General features: G+C 43.8%; 1 protein-coding gene across 6 annotated transcripts in view; it reads right to left on the reverse strand.

Annotated features, from left to right (window-relative positions):
- Myo1b (myosin IB) overlaps positions 1-18,154 on the reverse strand; it is a 162,752-nt gene that overhangs the window by 60,479 nt on the left and 84,119 nt on the right. For all 6 annotated transcript variants that reach the window (XM_040753657.1, XM_040753662.1, XM_040753660.1 and 3 more), the window contains exons 5-7: positions 13,541-13,645; positions 9,742-9,788; positions 3,917-3,980 (exon numbers count right to left, since the gene is read on the reverse strand). In XM_040753657.1, coding sequence (XP_040609591.1) covers positions 3,917-3,980; positions 9,742-9,788; positions 13,541-13,645 — 216 coding nt within the window. The remainder of the gene's footprint in view (positions 1-3,916; positions 3,981-9,741; positions 9,789-13,540; positions 13,646-18,154) is intronic.

The following is an 18,154-nucleotide window of genomic DNA, read 5'->3' on the forward strand; positions in this document are numbered from 1 at the left end:
TTTACTACATGCTTGGCACCACAACAAACACTTTACAGCTAATAAAGAACTGACCCTGGCACAGTCTGACACTATTATTGTCACTGCAGGGGTGAAGACACGGAGAATCGGAGAACTTCAGTAACTTGCTGTCTTTGTATAGACACCAGTGATCACATGAAAAACCAGGAAGAGCTCTGCTCATGAAGCAAATGCCCAAATAACGGAAACAGGACAAGCAGGGCTGCCTGTGTTCCTCCTGACACCAGTTGGGGTGAGGGCAGCCAGAGCTTTCCCAAGTTTACACATTAGATGGCTCACTTGAAACCAGAACCTATTTCCAGAGCAGGTTCCTCTTTGTGCTACTCTTTGAGCAGATAAAACCTGTGAGACTTAGATCATGTTTTTCCACCGTCTATACTGCTTCCAAGAACCACAGATTTAAGAAGGTGCCTGGGAGCATTATAAAAGAAAGAAGAAAAGGGTTTCTCAAAGGTTCCAGTTCATAACACTGTGACACAAAAGTCTTCAAACACAGCTCTTCACCAGTATACCAACTGGGAGACATGTCACTCGGTGGGACATCTGCATATGCTTCTGTGTTATATCCTCTCTACTAAAGTGAGCATCTGCCACCTTCCACTTTGATTACACATCCTTCCTAAGGACACTGCCCTCAGGGATCGGAACTTCAAGTGTGGTCCAGACTAAGACTGTATTGCATCCTCTTTTAGGAAGAGGGAGATGAGCTGGTGGCCTGTTTTCTACTCCCCAGGTATACGGCTGTCTGGAGAGTTCTTGCACCTCTCAGGATGATAACTTTAGCCAGTAACAATGTGTGTTTTTCCTAGTGGCTGTTGGGAAAGGAAGCAATGGATATCTTCCACAAAAAAAAAAAAAAAAAGCAAGGCCTGTGCTCTTTTTCCAGCCTGAAAGCAACTTGTCATGGTCTGGCGAGAACCTCCGGGGTTCACCCAATTGCTTTACATGCACTGAAGCCAGCCTGGCAGCTCCCAGGATCACATGAGTCAGCCCTGTCCACATGGGGTGAAATGTCCTGTCCCACCACTAATGTGTGCCTTCCCTCTCTAAGCAAAGGATATTCTTAAACACCAGGGTGTTCCCATTTCACAAATTTCAATATAATTTTCTTGTGGGAAAAATGGTAACCAAGACCACATGAAATTCATTCGCACAGACATATTAACCTTAATGGAAAGGAAGTGTTTAGTATTTATTTTCCATGGATACTGTAAGAGTCCCCTGATTCTTACTTATGTCAGGGAGACATTTCTGTTTAAACCTTGAACTTAAAATGTAAATCCCAAGTTATTTTCTCATATTAGTACAGAAGTAATCCCTAATTATCCTCATAGAACCCTCAAGAACAGTATTGATTAAATCATCCCAGAATGTTCAGCTGCAAGTTCTGTCAAGAAGGGATGAACCCAATGCTCCATCAGCGTAATAACTGGTTGCTGTAATAACTGCCATTAATTATTCAATAACTAGAGTTAAATTGCTTTATGAAAAGGAAAGTACTAAAGGTTTATGGATAGCTTGCCAAATTAAAATTAATTGTTCCTGAAAACAGTGGTCTTAAAGTTGAGTCACCCCTTCCTTGACATCCCTCATCAGCTGCTAACCACTGCAGAGTCTGTCTACGCAGTCCAGTAGGGAATCACAATCACCTGCTTCTGGATGCGGCATACGCATGCTGCATGAGTACTTCTGCGGCCATCTTTGGCACACAAAATCATGTGACCTAAATTGCAGTATTCTATCCAACTTTGTGTCATGTTGGAACTTTCCCTTCAAGGCATTTCCCTCACAATGACACATTCTTACAAATATGCACAATCCCAAAGAGTAGCACACAAAAGTCTACAGCCAGGCAAACCAAAACGAAACGTCAAATCATGAAGAACTGTAAAACGCTGATGTGGGAAGGACCACAGATTCACCTACTCGTTCCCGTTATTTCAAAGATGAGAAGACGCTGGCCCTGTCTGTGAACTGTGATGAAAATTCTGGTTTAGAATTCAGCTACTTTTTGATGGGAAATGGCTCATCTGATAAAATGCTTGCCACACATGCATGACGACATGAGTTCAGATCCCTAGGCCTCGGGTAAAAAGCTGGGCTCTGTGACATGCGCCTGTACTACCACTGGGGGACAGAGAAATGAAAAACTTTGGGGACATGCTAGCTAGCAGTGGAGCCAGAGCCCCAGGTTCAGTGAGAGAGCTCATCTTAAGAAAGAGGGTGGACAGTGAATAAAGAAAATACTGACGTTGACCTCTGACCTTCACATATTCATGAAGATCCATAATAAATATATATGTATGTTCTCATCCACCACCACCACCACCACCCCACGCCCCCCCCAACGCAAGACCACCCCACACCCAAATTTTGGTTACACAGTGTGCTCAAATAACCCATAACACCAATTTCTGCACAGCATTCCTCTGGTCCTATGGCTGATCAGGAAGAGCTCACGAACCCCTGGCGGCTCCAGGGTTCTTGGCTACCAGATCACAGGCCACTCCCCCATTTGATATCTTAGATCAGGAATGCTGACGGTGAAGAGGTGGCTCGCTGGTTAAGAATGCCTACTGCTCTTCTGGAGGACACAAGACAGTTTCCCAGCACCCATGGCAGGCAGCACGCAGCCACCTGTAACTCCAGCTGTAGGAGATCCAAAACACCCTCTACTGGCCTCCACCAGAATCCGCATCCCATGTAGACACAGGCACATATACATAATTTTAAAATATTTTAAAAACAGAAAGGAATGTCATTGCTGTAACAAACCAATGAAGGTGTCCTGGACACTTTAGACAGCTCTGTCACTTCCTTATCCAGTCTAGACTTACTTTTGTTCTAACAGCCCCTACAGCACTCTGGGGTGATTAGGCAATGGGAGGTTGGCCCTGTGATCCTAAAACGCAGAACACTCAAGAAGATAGCAAGACAAGAGCTGGCGGCACACAAAGCCCTGTATTATAAGTAATGTCCAAACCAACAAGACTTGAAATCAAAGGAGAAAGAAACATCGTGGTGCGTGTGGCTCCTGGCTCTAAGGCAACAAAGGCACAGAGCTGGTGGAGCAGGTGTGGCTCACTCCCGGCAGCCCACAAACCTTGGACCGGGAGCTACTGGGCAGCCCTTACCCAGGCCAGCTCATTTCCGTACACAGTTACACTCGGGAGGAGGCTGAGGAGTCCACGTTTTACTAACAACTATATTACATTCCCATTATCTAGAGAGCATAGAAGAGAGGTCACAACACTTCTCAAAATAACATTTGAAGTCTAACATTCTCACTGAACCAGATTGATAAATGCTCCCTTTAAAAGTTATTAATTTAAATCAACTACTTATATTTTAGGGCTGAGGTAAAGTTCAGTACACTTACCCAGTGTTGTGTGAGACCCTGAGCTCTATCTTAGCACCACAAAATTAATTAATAAATTCCTTAGGTTTTATTTTTAATCATGAATATATTTTGTTAGATTGTCTTAAATATAATATAATAAAAAGTACAGATACAAAATACAGACACTTGTGCAGATTTCTAGACAGTTTTCCAATAAACGGATCTTGTACAACACTTAGCCAGACATAATGATACATGAGTTTTGAGGCCTGTTTGGATGAGACAGTACAATTCTCGCTCAAAATCCCAAACCAAACCAAACTATATATATATGTATATACATGTATGTATACATGTATATATACACAAATATATATACATATATATTTTTACATTAATTGTAAAGCAATCTGAATGCAACAGTTAAACATTCTTAGAAAAGTAAATGCTTCTCTTCCCATCTCTTCAATCACAGTATTTAAAATATTCCAGCATTTAAAAACACTCGTTTTATTATTCTCAACTGGTTCATAAAGAGTCAAGGAAAATACTCACAGTTACTTATCACTCCTCCCAGCGGATCACCTTTAAAGTCAAACTCAATATCCATATATTTGCCCTGTCAAAGAGAGACTTTGTAAGTTCATCCCAAAACAGCCTGCTTTCTTTAGAAAATAGCATACTAACTCATTTTTAGTCCTTTGTCTCAATGTAATTAAGAAAAGCAGTTCATTTACCCATAATGCAAAACAGTGTGTCCCCATGAATAATTCACACTGCATACTGTTACCTAGAGCCCTGTAGCTTGTAGCTAATTTAAGAACAAATCTTTGCTCGAACACACACACAGGGGTGGGAAACCTTCCCATCACATGACCTTTCCATTTCAGATAATTTTCAAATTTCCTGAAGGGTAATAGAGTCTCAAACCAAGACTAAAAAAACCCAAAGTTACTAGTCTTGGCAGATAAACTGATTGGAAAGACACGTTATTTCATTTTACAGGCAAAATGTTTTTTAAGCCATTGTTACAAACTCCATGTGAGGCAGTGAGTGAAACTCCATGTTCCCATCTAATCAAATCAAAACACAATGATGTGGTGTCACAAGGTCAGAATCAAAGACTACTTATAGTTTTTAGTGACATTTGACCTAGATTTTAGAGCAATATAGAGCCCAGGTTCACATCACAGTCTATGGCCAGTATCTTAAGACACATGGAGTTAAGTATTGTGAATTTTACAGAGTCGATCTCCAACTGCCTTGGTGAAGAGTTCCAGCAGGATAACCATGCCATCTGCTTTGTGTTTGGAAAACAGTACGTTTATTTAATAAGTAAATTGTTTTTTGCTTTGTTTCATGTCCTACCTTAATCATAGTTAGACAGACTTTGTATATAACTTACCCAAGAATTACATTAATTTTAAAAGTGTGATAAGAAGGGAGGAAAAAACCATGACCACATGGCACTTAGCCAACAATGCAATTTGTGACTTTTTATTAGCTTATGGGTGCGCCCTCTCCAGCTCCTCTCCCACTGCCATCTATCCCTTTAAATCCTCACTTACGCATCAAGCAAATGTCTCCACACCATTTCTTCTAGTATGAAAGAGGCACAGGGAAAAACCAGGCATGGTCCCTGCTGAGAAGGAGCTCTTGTAAACAGGCCATTGTGGTGGAGAGACAAGCCCACAACAGCTCATGGATGCATATGGCTATTTGAGGGGTAAGGGCAAGAGCTTAGAAGAGGAAGCCCATGAAGTCCAGCAACAGGAGGTCAGGGAAGCAGAAGGAGCTGAGGTCAGTGAGGGAGGGCTTCAGGCTAGAGGCCAAAGTTAGAGCAGTGTGATTTTCTGACATTCTCCTGACATGAGCCCCTGTTACTGAAGGCTCCTAAACAAGGAGGCATGAAAAGATTTGCCACTTTACAAGATCATCTGACTAGTGTGCAATGGACTGGAAAGGAGCAGGACCAGATGCCGTGGCTATCAAGGGATCCAGGCATCCGCTGGTTGCGCGTATTAGAGGAAAAATGTTGAGAGCTTCCAGTAAGAGCAGCAATAGATGAACATAAACTGAGAGCTAGCCAGAGTTGCAGAACCAGAGATCCTCCAGAACAGCAGGGACACCGGAGGCACAGCAAAGCAGCTAGAGATGAGGGAAGAAAACTGAAGATCCCAGGAGCCAGGGGTGGACCTTCCGGGAGATAACTTCAACAGAGTCCCTGGGCCAGGAGGCAACAGGATCCAGAGAGCAGGCGGAAGGATCAGTGAGACAGGACATTGTCCAAGGCCACAGGTGTTACCTCCTGAATGGGAAAAGTCCCCCACAGGCTCACTGTTTGAACACTCTGTCCCAGCTGGTGGCGCTGTGTGAGGAGGTTGGAGAACTTATGGGACACTGGGGCCAACCAATGGATGGACAGCATAATGTCAGGGCCTGTCCCAGCACGCATGATGATGTTTCTTCTCAAATTATAAGCCCAAATAATCCTTCCTAAATTGGCTTTGTAAGTATTTAGACAGATGACAAAAAAGAAAGAAAGAAAGAAAGAAAGAAAGAAAGAAAGAAAGAAAGAAAGAAAGAAAGAAAGAAAGAAGCCATTACAGACATATATAGGGACATACACACAGGCAAGGCACTGGGCACAGGATTAACTGAGTTTGAGGGTCTGGGAGATGGTGACAATGACCTCTCTGAGGAAGTTAGCAGAGAGTGAACAGTAAGAGTAAAAACTCTGCAGAGAGTGCACCGGGAAGCCAACCACCAATGAACCGCAGTGCAGTTGTGAGAATATCCTTGCTGAAGGAAAGGCCCTCATGCTGTGCAGCAGCCACACCCTCAGAGCTCATCTAAGCTTGGCTCTGATTACGACACCAGTCTACTTGGAAATAACCGGAAGCTTCCTATCACCTGTAAAGAATGCATAGCGACTCCAAACTTGACACGCAGCACCCTCCAGCTGGAATCCTGGCCCAGTTTTCTAGGCCTTGGTCTTCTTCCATACACTCGTAGGTCCAGCAACAAACTATGGTAAATGCAGGCCAGGGCTTCCTCACGATGCCAGGCCAATCCTCCCTGCTCTCCAGTTAATTTTGACCCACTCACGCTTTTTGAGTCCCTTTAATATTGTCCTCTACTTCTAGGATCTTATCTAAAAGTCCATAAAGCTTCACCCACACAGCTTCCTGAAAAACTTAAAAATGTATGTACTGTGTCATATGAGCTTCTTAAAAAGAAGCATTCGTGGATTTTTTTTCTGAGTGTCTACAATGGCACCATGTGCTCGTCTAACGATTAAGAGTCTGAAAGATACACAAGGAAGCCAGAATACTGTTCCCACGGCACCTACAAAGATCTCAAGTCAATGATGAGAAAATAGGTAATCTGGTACAGCAACTCCAAAGAATAATAAATAACCTTGGGCAAATAAAATCAAGATGAAGTCAGAGTGTATGAAAGATATTGTCAAGGGAGACACAAATAATTCGAGATGCCACCCAGCACGTGCGGGTCTAGAGGCAAAGGCTTGAGGTTGAGAAGCACTTGGGATGCCTGAGAGCCACAGAGGTGCGTGAAGCTGGGGCAGAGTGAGGGGGGTCTAAGAAGCAGAGACAGTGCTTCAGCAAGATGGGCCCTGGAAGCTACCAAGAGCTTGCACTGTAAGAGAAAAGGGGCATAGAGGTCTGATGGAACGTGTCTACACATCACTTCCTACACATCACGTGTAAGGAAGCCTATGCTTATATTAAGACACAGAAACAAATCCATACATTTAAAAACTCTTAATGAATGAGCTGGGCGAGGTAGCACATGCCTTTAATACCAGCACTTGGAGGCAGAGGCAGGTAGATCTGTGAGTTCTAGGCCAGCCTGATCTACAAAGCAAGTTTCAGGACAGCCAGGGTTGTTACACAGGGAAACTCCACCTCCAAAAGAAAATCTTATTGGATGAGAGTTTGGGCAAAAGCACTTTCCAACAGTGCAGGTGTCGTCCTTGTCCCTCCACTACCCAGCTCATCAGTCTGCACACAGCAGATGCCCATGCACTGCTGAAGCAAGAGAACTAATAAACAAAGCCCCAAAATACTGAGTCTCATTCTTAAAAGAAAAAGAAAGTCCCAGTGTCAAACTAGAAATACTGGGGCATACGGGAGACGCTGTGAGGTCTGTCCTTGAACACACTGGTAACAAGTGTCAGCTATGACTGATACGTGTTAACGTCAGCACAACAGACTCAGATTTCTCTGAAAAGTGATCAACAAATTCATTCTAGAGTAACCAAACGCTGGCAAGGATACTGTCAAGCAACACCACAATTACACACAAGATAACGTAGAGTCCAATTATAAAATCATAACACGTATTTGGGTGTTTTATTAATCAAGTCATAGACCACAAAGCAGAGAAATTGCTAGAAGCTGGGCATGAAATTATTTAGCCTATAATCAAGTGTTAATCTCATATTCTACTACCCAAGTTATAAGAGGATTTCGCTGAAGCTATTTAATAAGCTAAATAGCTTACCAAGCTACTCACTGGATCTTAAATACCTCTGTAATGACCTTTTAAGCAATACAGTTTTCTGCCTTTGCATTGCCATGGCCACGTATATTTGTAAATATCTTTAAAAGTGCATGTGCACACAATTTACAAACACATTTAAATTTCTATCACATAACGAAGCCTGATCATTGTAATCACTTCATTTCAAGCTCATCTATGAAATGAGATTATCCATGTTCCTAAACAAGAGAAGGCCTGGATCAAGCTGGTTATAAGAATGTAACAAGCTAATTCGATGGAGGACTTCATAGCCTTGGGTTTAGGAACTTATTAGCTTTCTACTTTCTATGCTACAAAAACTACCTCCACCTGAGAGCATTTCATTCTTTAAACTCTGGACAAGGGAGACGGCCAAAGGGGTCTAAAATGGGGACACGGAAAAAGCTCTGATATGAAGGCATCAAAGATTACCAAAAATGATCCCATTGGTACAAGCAATGAAGGGAGAAGATGGCTCAGAAAATAAATGATCTTTTTGTTTTGTTTTTGTTTAAATCACAGAAGAAAAGAAAATCTCAATATAGTATCATGGAGCCAGGGCACATGGTACAGATGTTTAATCCCACCTACTCAGGATATTACGGCAACAGAAACCAGAGAGCTCAAGGTTTAGCTGAGCTACTAATGAGTTTGAGGCCAGCCCGAGTAACTTAACAAGTAACCAATAGGAGCAGAGGAGAGGAGCGTATCAGAGGTATAGTTTAGCATGCACACTGTCTCTAGCACTGCAAAGAGCAAAAACACACCACTGTGACGCTGTGTGTCTACACCTCTGAAGAACAGAGGCCTGAGGGAAGCTGGACAGAACCAAGCGTGCCAACCTACAGGCACGTGCTGGACAGTTACAGGGGAGAAGGCTCCAACAGCAGCAAGGGCCAGCCTCGACTAGAAGTGCTGTTTCGGGCTCAATCATGACAAACTTTTATTAGTTTTGCTTTTCAGTATTCAGATCCCCCAGACCCTGGCACTTACCAATTCTGGTGATTTTTAACCCAGGAAGGTTTAAGAACACCACGTACATTCTTAAGGCATCAATAAGAGACAAGGGCAACAGAGTGCACAAAATTGACACTTGATCTTTCTTTTTCACCGAATTTCTGATTCCTTTTGTTTGTTTGGTTGGTTGGTTTTTCTGAGACAGATTTCTCTGTATAACAGTCCTAGCTGTCCTGGAACTCACTGTGTAGACCAGGCTGGTCTTGAACTCAGAGAGATCCACCTGCCTTTGCCTCCCATGTGCTGGGATTAAAGGCGTGCGCCACCACTGCTGGCTAAATTTCTGATTTTTCTTTTTTTCCTTTTTTGTTTTTTTTTTTTTTTCTTTCTTGGTTTTTCGACATAGGGTATCTCTGTAGCTTTGGAGTCTGGCCTGGAACTTGCTCTGTAGATTTGGCTGGCCTGGAACTCACAGAGATCCTCCTGTCTCTGCCTCAACGGCTGGGACTAACAGTGTGCACCATCACCACCTGGCGAATTTCTGATTCTTAATTATGACTTCTAAATAACAACCTCCAGATGAGTAAGAAATGATTATGAATAGTCTTATTTAACTTCATGTAATTTCATGACTGGAGATGAGGAGAAAACAGGATAAAAATAGCTTGTCACTACAAGAAAAACTGAAAAATCTCAGAAAGCAAAATAAATAAATAGCAAACAAAGGGCTCTTATAGGACTTCCAATGGGTCTCAGCTGGGGATGGCTCTCTTCTGATCTTAAAAAATGTGTGTATTAAGAAATACTAAACATCTGCTTGTCTAAATACACATGGACTAAATATTAGTGTTAGCACTTATGTTTATCCAAATACTTACAAATCTCGAGGAGTTGTCATTCCTTACGGTCTTGGCGTTTCCAAAGGCTGGTGAAAAAGAAACAGACGCATCAGTAAAGCTGATGGAAAAAATAATTCCCAGCAGAAACATAAAGCAACCATAGTACCGAACAGCAAACACAGCTCACAGTGACGGCATTTCCACTCATAGCCAGCAGAAATTTTAATAAGTTGCTAAAACTTCCCTCAGTTATTAAAAATACACATGGGACAAGTGACAGCCTCGTTTCTTGGGACTGTTTCAAGTATCACTCTAAACTTAGTCTTGCCTAATTCAACGCCTTTTCACTCCTGTAGGTAGGATTCTAACGAGGGGGCGGCAGGTAAGGCATTATCAGTAAGGTTATTTCATAAATCATCTTCTATTACTGTAGGTTTGATGGAAGTGGGTGAAGTTTCGAGGGCACAGGAGGCATGTGAAACTTAAACTGTCTAACTCTGAAATAAACTATTTATATAAATGTGATTACGTAAGTACAGTACAGCAAGTGCAATACCTGATGAGAGCCAAAAGTGAGTCATTTAAAATAAGATAAAAACCACACACAGTTTATTAGTTCATGCCCAATAGGCAGACTTAACATGAAATCTGGAAAACACAGGAAACTAACATGACCCACGATGCACAGACCAAGTCTATGTTGGTCTTAGCTGCTTCAAGGAGACCAATTTGCCCTGGGACCCCCTTTGAAATGAGGACCCGTGAGAACTACTGGCTGATTGCGCCTGGGCACAGAATGTTTAACCATGTCACCTGCTTAACTCAGGTGACAGAAGAGCTGTGAGGCACGCAGACTGTTTCCCCAAGCCTGTGCACAGATACTGACAAGCTAGTCTAGGAAGGTGGAAACAGAGACAGAGTGGCCTGGATGCAAGTCACGTATGTATCCCTGGGATGCGCTGAAGGCAGTAGTGTACCTCAAACCCTGAGGTGAACCCAGTCGTGAAAGCCTCTTGTACAAGGGCACTTGGGCCAGTACATCCTGGAAGAGACACAAAATTCTGCATTTCCATCAAGCCCTGCCCCTGGGACGTTTTGGGGATCGGGGAGCCACATTTGAAACCAGTGAGGAAGCATTCCTGATGATGTGGTGAAATGAAATAAACCTCTTGAATAAGAAGCTAGATAAAGCATTTCTGGAAGCCTCCAGGCCTTCGTCAAGTTAAATGGGGGAGAGGATTAGGGCGTCAACCAACCATCAGAGAGCACACGGGCTTCAGAGGCAGCCTTTCCCTGAAAGCAGCATCCTGGAGAGGGGGCATTCTCAGGGAGTATAAATGACAGTTCAGCAGCCAAAGCTGATGCTGAGCCCACTGCTTTATGTCTTCAAAAAACATGTATTTATGTGTTTGTTTATTGTGAATAAGCATGTGGAGGTCAGAGGACAACTTAAAGGAGTTGGTTCTCTCCTTCCACCACACAGGTGCTGGGGACTAAACTCAGAGAATAAAATGCCTTTATTCACTGAGCCATCTCAACCCCTGCCAACCCTCACAGAAGAAGCATGCTGAGGAAGGGATCCAATCCTCATCACATACCCACTGCCAACCAAAAGGCATCCATGAATGCAACCTTGATGACAGTGGACACTTGACCTGGTCCCCATTAAACCGTGACACCCCCATGCTTCTGTGGGGTAGTCTTCTGTGGCCGGTTTAGAATGAAGGCCTCTGCCAAGCTAACGAATTAGTACAGGTCCAAAGCCCAGCTCAAGGTGCTGACACATAAAGGTCAACGTGCTGCGGCTTAAGTCAGGGGTCAGGGAAGGGCTGTTCCACAAGACCTGCTCAGAGCCCCATCTGCAAGCCATAAACCATCTTTTCATCAAAGAAGTCCGAGTCGCACATTACCAAACGCAACCCTAAACACTCAAGTCTTTTACTGTGAGCCTCATAATTAGAAACAAGTGCTCCATTATAGAACACCCTAGACACATTCCACAGGAGGTTTCTTTTTTTAACTTCGTTGTTCTAAACGTTCATTTACAGTAGCAGCTCCGGTTAAAAAGCAAAGCATTCCCATAAAGATAACACACACCCACAGTAGGCATTTCTTCCATTTCCCCGCACTGCAGCCTAGCTTCAAATACCACCAAATAGAAACATTCTAGAAAAGATGCAGGCTGCAGCATTCCGCTAAGACAAGTATGTCAGAAATATAGCTTGCTCAGAGCAGGGGGGAGGGCAAAAAGTCCAAATCTCAGATCGACAAAAGGAAGAGATGCCACTTCTTATAAACCCTACTAGTTAAGGTACTGAACGGAGTAGAGATCAAAACGTAATGGCTTATGGGACTCCGTGTCTCTCCTATTTTGCCAGCCAGGCCAGCAGGCATGGTGTCTCATCTGAAGCATGAACTGTTTCAGAGTGAATGCTCAGAGGGAAGGAGGGGCTGAACCAGAGTGGAAAAGACACCAGGGAGGGGACCCTCCGTGCCAAGAGCTGCCTACCAGCCCAAGACAACACGATTTCATCCATCTTTAATCTTGTCCTCCGTTCTCTGAGCAAAGGGTTGAGCCAAACTATCCCTCTAGCCCAGATTTTAAAAGTATGCTTTTGCCTCCCTGGGGGACAGCTGCCAGCATTTGGAGACATTTTCAATCCTGACAGGTACAAGGGTGCAAACCAGCACCTGGCAAGTAGACGCCATAAATGCACGGGACAGGCCTTGTATTGGTAGCAAAGACAAGTCCAACACAACAGTGTCTAAGATAAGAAATCCCACTGTATGTATAGTATGTATATATGTATGTATGTATGTATGTATGTATGTATGTATGTATGTATGTATCTGTCTGTCTGTCTGTCTGTCTATCTCTACCACATGTGTGCCTGGTATCTGCAAAAACCAGAAGGTGTCAGATTGCCTGGAACTTGAGTTACAGACAGATGAAAGCTGCCATGTGTGCACTGGGAACCAAACCCAGGTCCTCTGCAAGAGTAGCCAATGCTCTCATTACTGAGCATTGCAGACTCTAATTTCATTTTTAGTATAAGGATGGTTTATACCAAAGGTGGATGCCATGCTCCAATCCGGTGAACAGGACAGTCTCTAGCTCAGTCTTGACTGATGGGCCGTATTTTTGTTCCTTTTTCTCCACTTACATGTTAAAGCTCTAACTCTCAATGGGACAGAGCTGAGAGGCAAACCTTTGGGAAATACTTCAGGCTAGCTGAAGTCATGAGTGCGGAGCATGGAGTATGGGGACACCATGGAACTCACTTCCGTCCTTGTTCCCAAGAGATACAGAAAGAGGAGTTCACATGAGCATCAAGGTCTCTGAGATAAGAGAAGGCCTCCAAATAAAACCTACCTTAGCAGGGCTTTGATCTCACTCTTCTAGCCTCCGGGAATATGAGCTAGTTACACAGAGCTAGGAACAGAGCCTGGGAGACGGATCTACAGCCAGGTTTGGGCTTTTACAGCCCTTGACTTTCCCTGACAACAAAAATAACCAGCCATAGGCACTATGATGAGTGACAAAACATTACTGCACCACCAACTGCAAACACCAGTCAACTGCTTATGAGCAAATCAATTAAGCTCAATGAAAACTGAGCGGCAAAGACGATTTTTGAGTGGGAAAGTAACTTTTCCATGGGTAAGTTATTACCTCTTTTAAGTATCTGAAGTTAAGCATCACTAAGGAGGGGCTTTTTTTCCTCAAAAGCTAGGCCAGCACTGTGTCCTCTCCCTCCCTGAGCACCAGGCAGCTGAAGTGCCCTGAAAGGAGCTTGCTACTTAGATCACAACAAGCCAACATGCAGAAAATCCTTACCTTCCAGGACAGGGTTGGACTGTAGAAGCTGCTCCTTGACTTCATTAACTTCCGCTCCCTTTCCACACACCGCTGCCACATAGGACATAACAAGCTTGCTGGCCTCTGTGAGGGGAAACAGCCATGTTACTCAACTATTATAAAGAATCCTCAATTATAAAGAATACTCCCTCCCATCACATTGGGAGAGAGGTTTCACTAGCAACATTTCAAAAGGCTTTATACTCTTGGATAGAATCAGTGTTTTAGAGCCTTTCAGCTGTGCATTTTCAACTGACATATCATCAATCCAGCTAGAATCCGGCTTGTCCTTGAAGCTGTTAAAATGAATCAAAGTTACATGGTCAACGGAAATCTCAGGAGCCACCACACTATCAAGCATTGTCAAAGTAATCACAAACATACAACTATGTTCTGTACATGATGCAAGCCCAAAACTAACTTGGTCATCTGAGCGTCTTTACCAAATGCATTTCTGAAGTTTAAAAAGAGCTGCTTTTCTTCAAAAATAGTGTCTGCGTCAAGTTGGGTTGTTCACAATTAGGCTAGACTGAGTGAGCAGCTAATGGGGGAATCCACATGCTTCCGGGGCAGTCATTTCCGTAGACATTTGCCTGTGTTCAAAGAGAAGGCGATGCCAGGTCCACAGTGAAGGAGGGACAGTAAAGCAAGCGTCCTCATTGAAGGGTTTCCCAGAGCCTTCCTTTCGCTCCTGGACACGGCACAACTCCAAAAAGGATCTAGACTGCTTCATCCCCTTCAAGTTTATTTGCCATGGAGTCTGCCTCCTGTCCATGTGTGTAGTTCCAACGAATCATGGTCAACACCTAGGAAATTCTCAACTAAGTGTTGGCAGAACAAAACAGCATGGTCTGGTCAGGCAGGGCAAATAAGCCAATCTTAATATCCAGCACTTTCTTTATTTAGTGCCACTGTCTATGAGTAGGAAGGCCTTCTCGGGTGTATGAAGGTGCCCCTGCAAATGGATGAAATAAGGCTATCCTAGCACGACTGTTCCTCTGGGAAGATAGATTGCATCCCTTCTCCTCTCGGAGGAAACAATGGATGAACAATGAGCAGCATTTTACACGTGCTGCCCATCATGCACAGGTGGGCTACTGAATATAGAAGTATCAACTAACGAGGATGTGAAAGACACCAACAATCTACACGTCTTACCGCAACTCCTTTGGAAGCACTAGTATTTACGACAAAAGGAAAGAAACACATGGGCGAGCCTTATGGACTACAGCTAGAGGCTGGGTACTCTTTCAATAGCTAGGGTTAAATCTCCATCCAGTTTTCTTTCTGGGTAATCTAAAATGATCCACACACCTTCTCTAGTAGTCTGTGATGATCCGCTACTGCAATCTCCCTTTAACAACCATAAATGTGCAATGAGAATCTTTTCATCTCTGCAAGATCACATGAAGTAGCCTTTATTTAAAATCCCCAAACTACACATTCCATTTCCCTTGAGCCTAGTGGCCATGTTTCCCTCTACCCTCGATCTGAAGTGAAACTCCGTTTTCCAGATCTTCTGGATGCCAACATCCTGCGCTGCTGGTCTTGGACTCTGCACAGGATGTCTAGAAATGATGTCTACATCCCACATCCCCCTCCCCCCACCAGTAAACTCATATCTACTAGGGATAGTCTCCTTTTTTTGCGATTAATTTCTGGTCTTTCTACTCTTTACAAAACTAGCAAACCTAATCTATTTATAGGCAAAAATAACTGTCTTAAACAGATCAGGCTTCAGATAAAAGGACAAGTCTTCTATTAGGTAAACTGACACAAAACATAAAAGGCCCAGGCTGTTTTGTTTATTCTGGTAACTATGGAGCTTTCTTAGCCAAGCCTCAAACTTCAGACTTAGCCACACTGCCTCCTCTGGAAACCCTGCTTTGGTCCAGATGAACCCTGCCTTGGCGGGGAAAGGGGAAAGGGGGCGGAACGAGAAATCACTGGTGGTGCTAGAACCAATGTGGCCTCTTGCAGACCCCTGGATGGCCAAAACAGAAACAGGCCTGGATCTGGGGGTAGATCTCTCTCTCGGGGTGTCCACTGGGCTTACGTCACCTGGCTGTTAAAAACGCATATAAACCTACAGAACCCACTTGCATGTAGAGATGGTTTAATTTAAACAGAAACGCAGGCACTTTAACTAGCTCTGAAACTTATTTAAGAAAGCTGGTAGAAAGTATCCATGCCCACAACCTTAACTCCCTTCAGGAATTCTACTGCACAGCTCGTTTTAATAATTAATTTCTAGAAACAGGAATTAAAAATAAATTTTTCCAAGGTGTCAAGGAGAAGGCTCACTCAGTGGGTGAAAACACTTGCTGCTCATACCTGACACCTTGACTGGGATCCCTGGAGCCCATGAAGAAGTCACAGGTGAAAGATGAGGAGTACTTGGGGTTGTCCTCCGACCTCCACAGCCATGCCCTCACACAAATACATGCGCATTTCTTCAGACAAAGTCATGTTGTCTAAAAGAGAGAACTCCTCCATTTCCCCTCGCTGTCACAGTATCTGATCTTTAACTCAAGTAGTTCATGACCCAGCTACTTTAGAAAAATGAGCAGACGTGGGACAAGCTGCGTGGCTGTGTGCTGCATGGATATTCTCAGGCCTCTCCGTGCCGGGAACAGGAGATCACGTGTGTTTAACACAGGCTTTCAGTTCCATTTCCTTTCGGCTCTAAAGTTCAAATAATTTTGAATCTGCATTTCAAGTCTTTTATATAGTTACAAAATCCAAATCTTCCTGTAAGAACCTCTATCAGTACATTGTTGCAGGTAAGGGAGAACTGGATATCACCTCCAGAGCTCAAAATCTAGTTTCTGAATTACTGACTGTTAGGACCACAAATACAGATGCTGAAAGTTGGCAAAATGAGACCACTCAGCTTAGAATCAATTCCGGACGCATCCTTTCTAACCCAGGCACATGCACATTCATGCCTGCACAAATTTGAACCTTCAGTTCTGTCGGCAGTGGGACAAAATATGATCTTCAAGACCAAAATCTCTTCTCACAGAACATAATACTGTGTGTAAGGTTTAGCACATATTCTGTATTAACGGACAAATGACCTGTAATGAGATACTTCTCTAGATCTGAATATCGATGCCATGGTTAATTCCCATGAGGAATGAAAAGGGTTTATAGATTATAGATTATAATTCTGGAGACTTTAAAGTGCTGTAAGGGTAAAAATAATTTGTATTCCTTGGCACCTGGCATTGGGTTCTGAATAATATTATTGTAAATGTATTTTATAAAGGTGGCAGGTGAATGGAAGACAGGTGAATATGATCTTGGAAGTCAGAAGCATGGGATTCCCTAGGCATTAAAACCTCTGCATGTTCACTGAGCGGGCTCTGCTTGGGTTCAGTCCTAACACTGAGTGGATGGGAGCTCTAAGTGTTTGTGAACTCGTTTTAAGTTCCTAGTAAGTCTGCCCAGGAATTAATAGACATCTGTAACAATTGTGGTCATAGATGCATGCAATAACATATGCCACATACAAGTCAAGGAATACACAGACAGACTCTGACATATTATCTACCCTTCTATCTCTTTGATTAAGACACCTAAGTTTTTCTACGGATGCAACTTACAAAGGTCTGATGTTCAGAGGCATTAAGACTAAGAATGTCTGCCAGGCAGTGGTGGCATCAGACAGTGGTGGCACATGCCTTTAATCCCAGTGCTTGGTAAGCAGAGGCAAGCAAATCTCTTGAGTTCAAGGGAAGCCTGCTCAAAAGAGTGAGTTCCAGGACAGCCAGGGCCACACAGAGAAACCCTGTCTCAAAGAATAAACAACGACAACAAACCCAAGAAAGTAGGAATGCCTACCCCAGAGAGGCCATGTCTGTGTTCAATGAAACAACCTTTCTGTTACTTAGAAGATCACCTGTGTCAGAGTCCCCAGGGCTTCACAACCCAGCTACGGCATACTCAAACCAACCAGACAGGCAGCCAAGAACTATATCAATGAAAACAGAAGGCAAAAATTTTGTGATAAGAAACACAGTTGTAGGGCCAGAGAGATGGTTTAGTGGGTGAAAGTGCCTGCACCCAAGCCTGGCAGCCAGAGTTCAATCCTTGTGACACACATGGTGGAAAGACAGAATCAGTTCCCACCAGTCGCCCTCTGACCTCTACACGTGTGACATGTGTCACACACACAAAGGGAGGAAGGAAGGAAGGAAGGAAGGAAGGAAGGAAGGAAGGAAGGAAGGAGGGAGGGAGGGAGGGAGGGAGGGAGGGAGGGAGGGAGGGAGGGAGGGAGGGAGGGAGGGAGGGAGGGAGGGAGGGAAGGAAGGAAGGAAGGAAGGAAGGAAGGAAGGAAGGAAGGAAGGAAGGAAGGAGAAAGCAGGCTTCATTACAAGGGGAGTCTGCCCAGTGACTCTTTCACTGTACTCTACTTCTGAAGAGAGCCACAGACTCCCTGGTGATCCTATAACATACATGTGTCAGGAAGAAACAGGCAGAGCAGGGTGCATCTGGGCATGAGTCTGCTTCGTTTTGCTGCTTCTCTATGTGTTTTCAGTGCTCTGAAACACGCATCGGTGCTCAGGCCACACACAGGAAGTCAGCCTC

Source organism: Mesocricetus auratus, unplaced genomic scaffold (genome assembly GCF_017639785.1).
Source record: "Mesocricetus auratus isolate SY011 unplaced genomic scaffold, BCM_Maur_2.0 Super-Scaffold_100010, whole genome shotgun sequence".
NCBI lineage: Eukaryota > Metazoa > Chordata > Mammalia > Rodentia > Cricetidae > Mesocricetus > Mesocricetus auratus.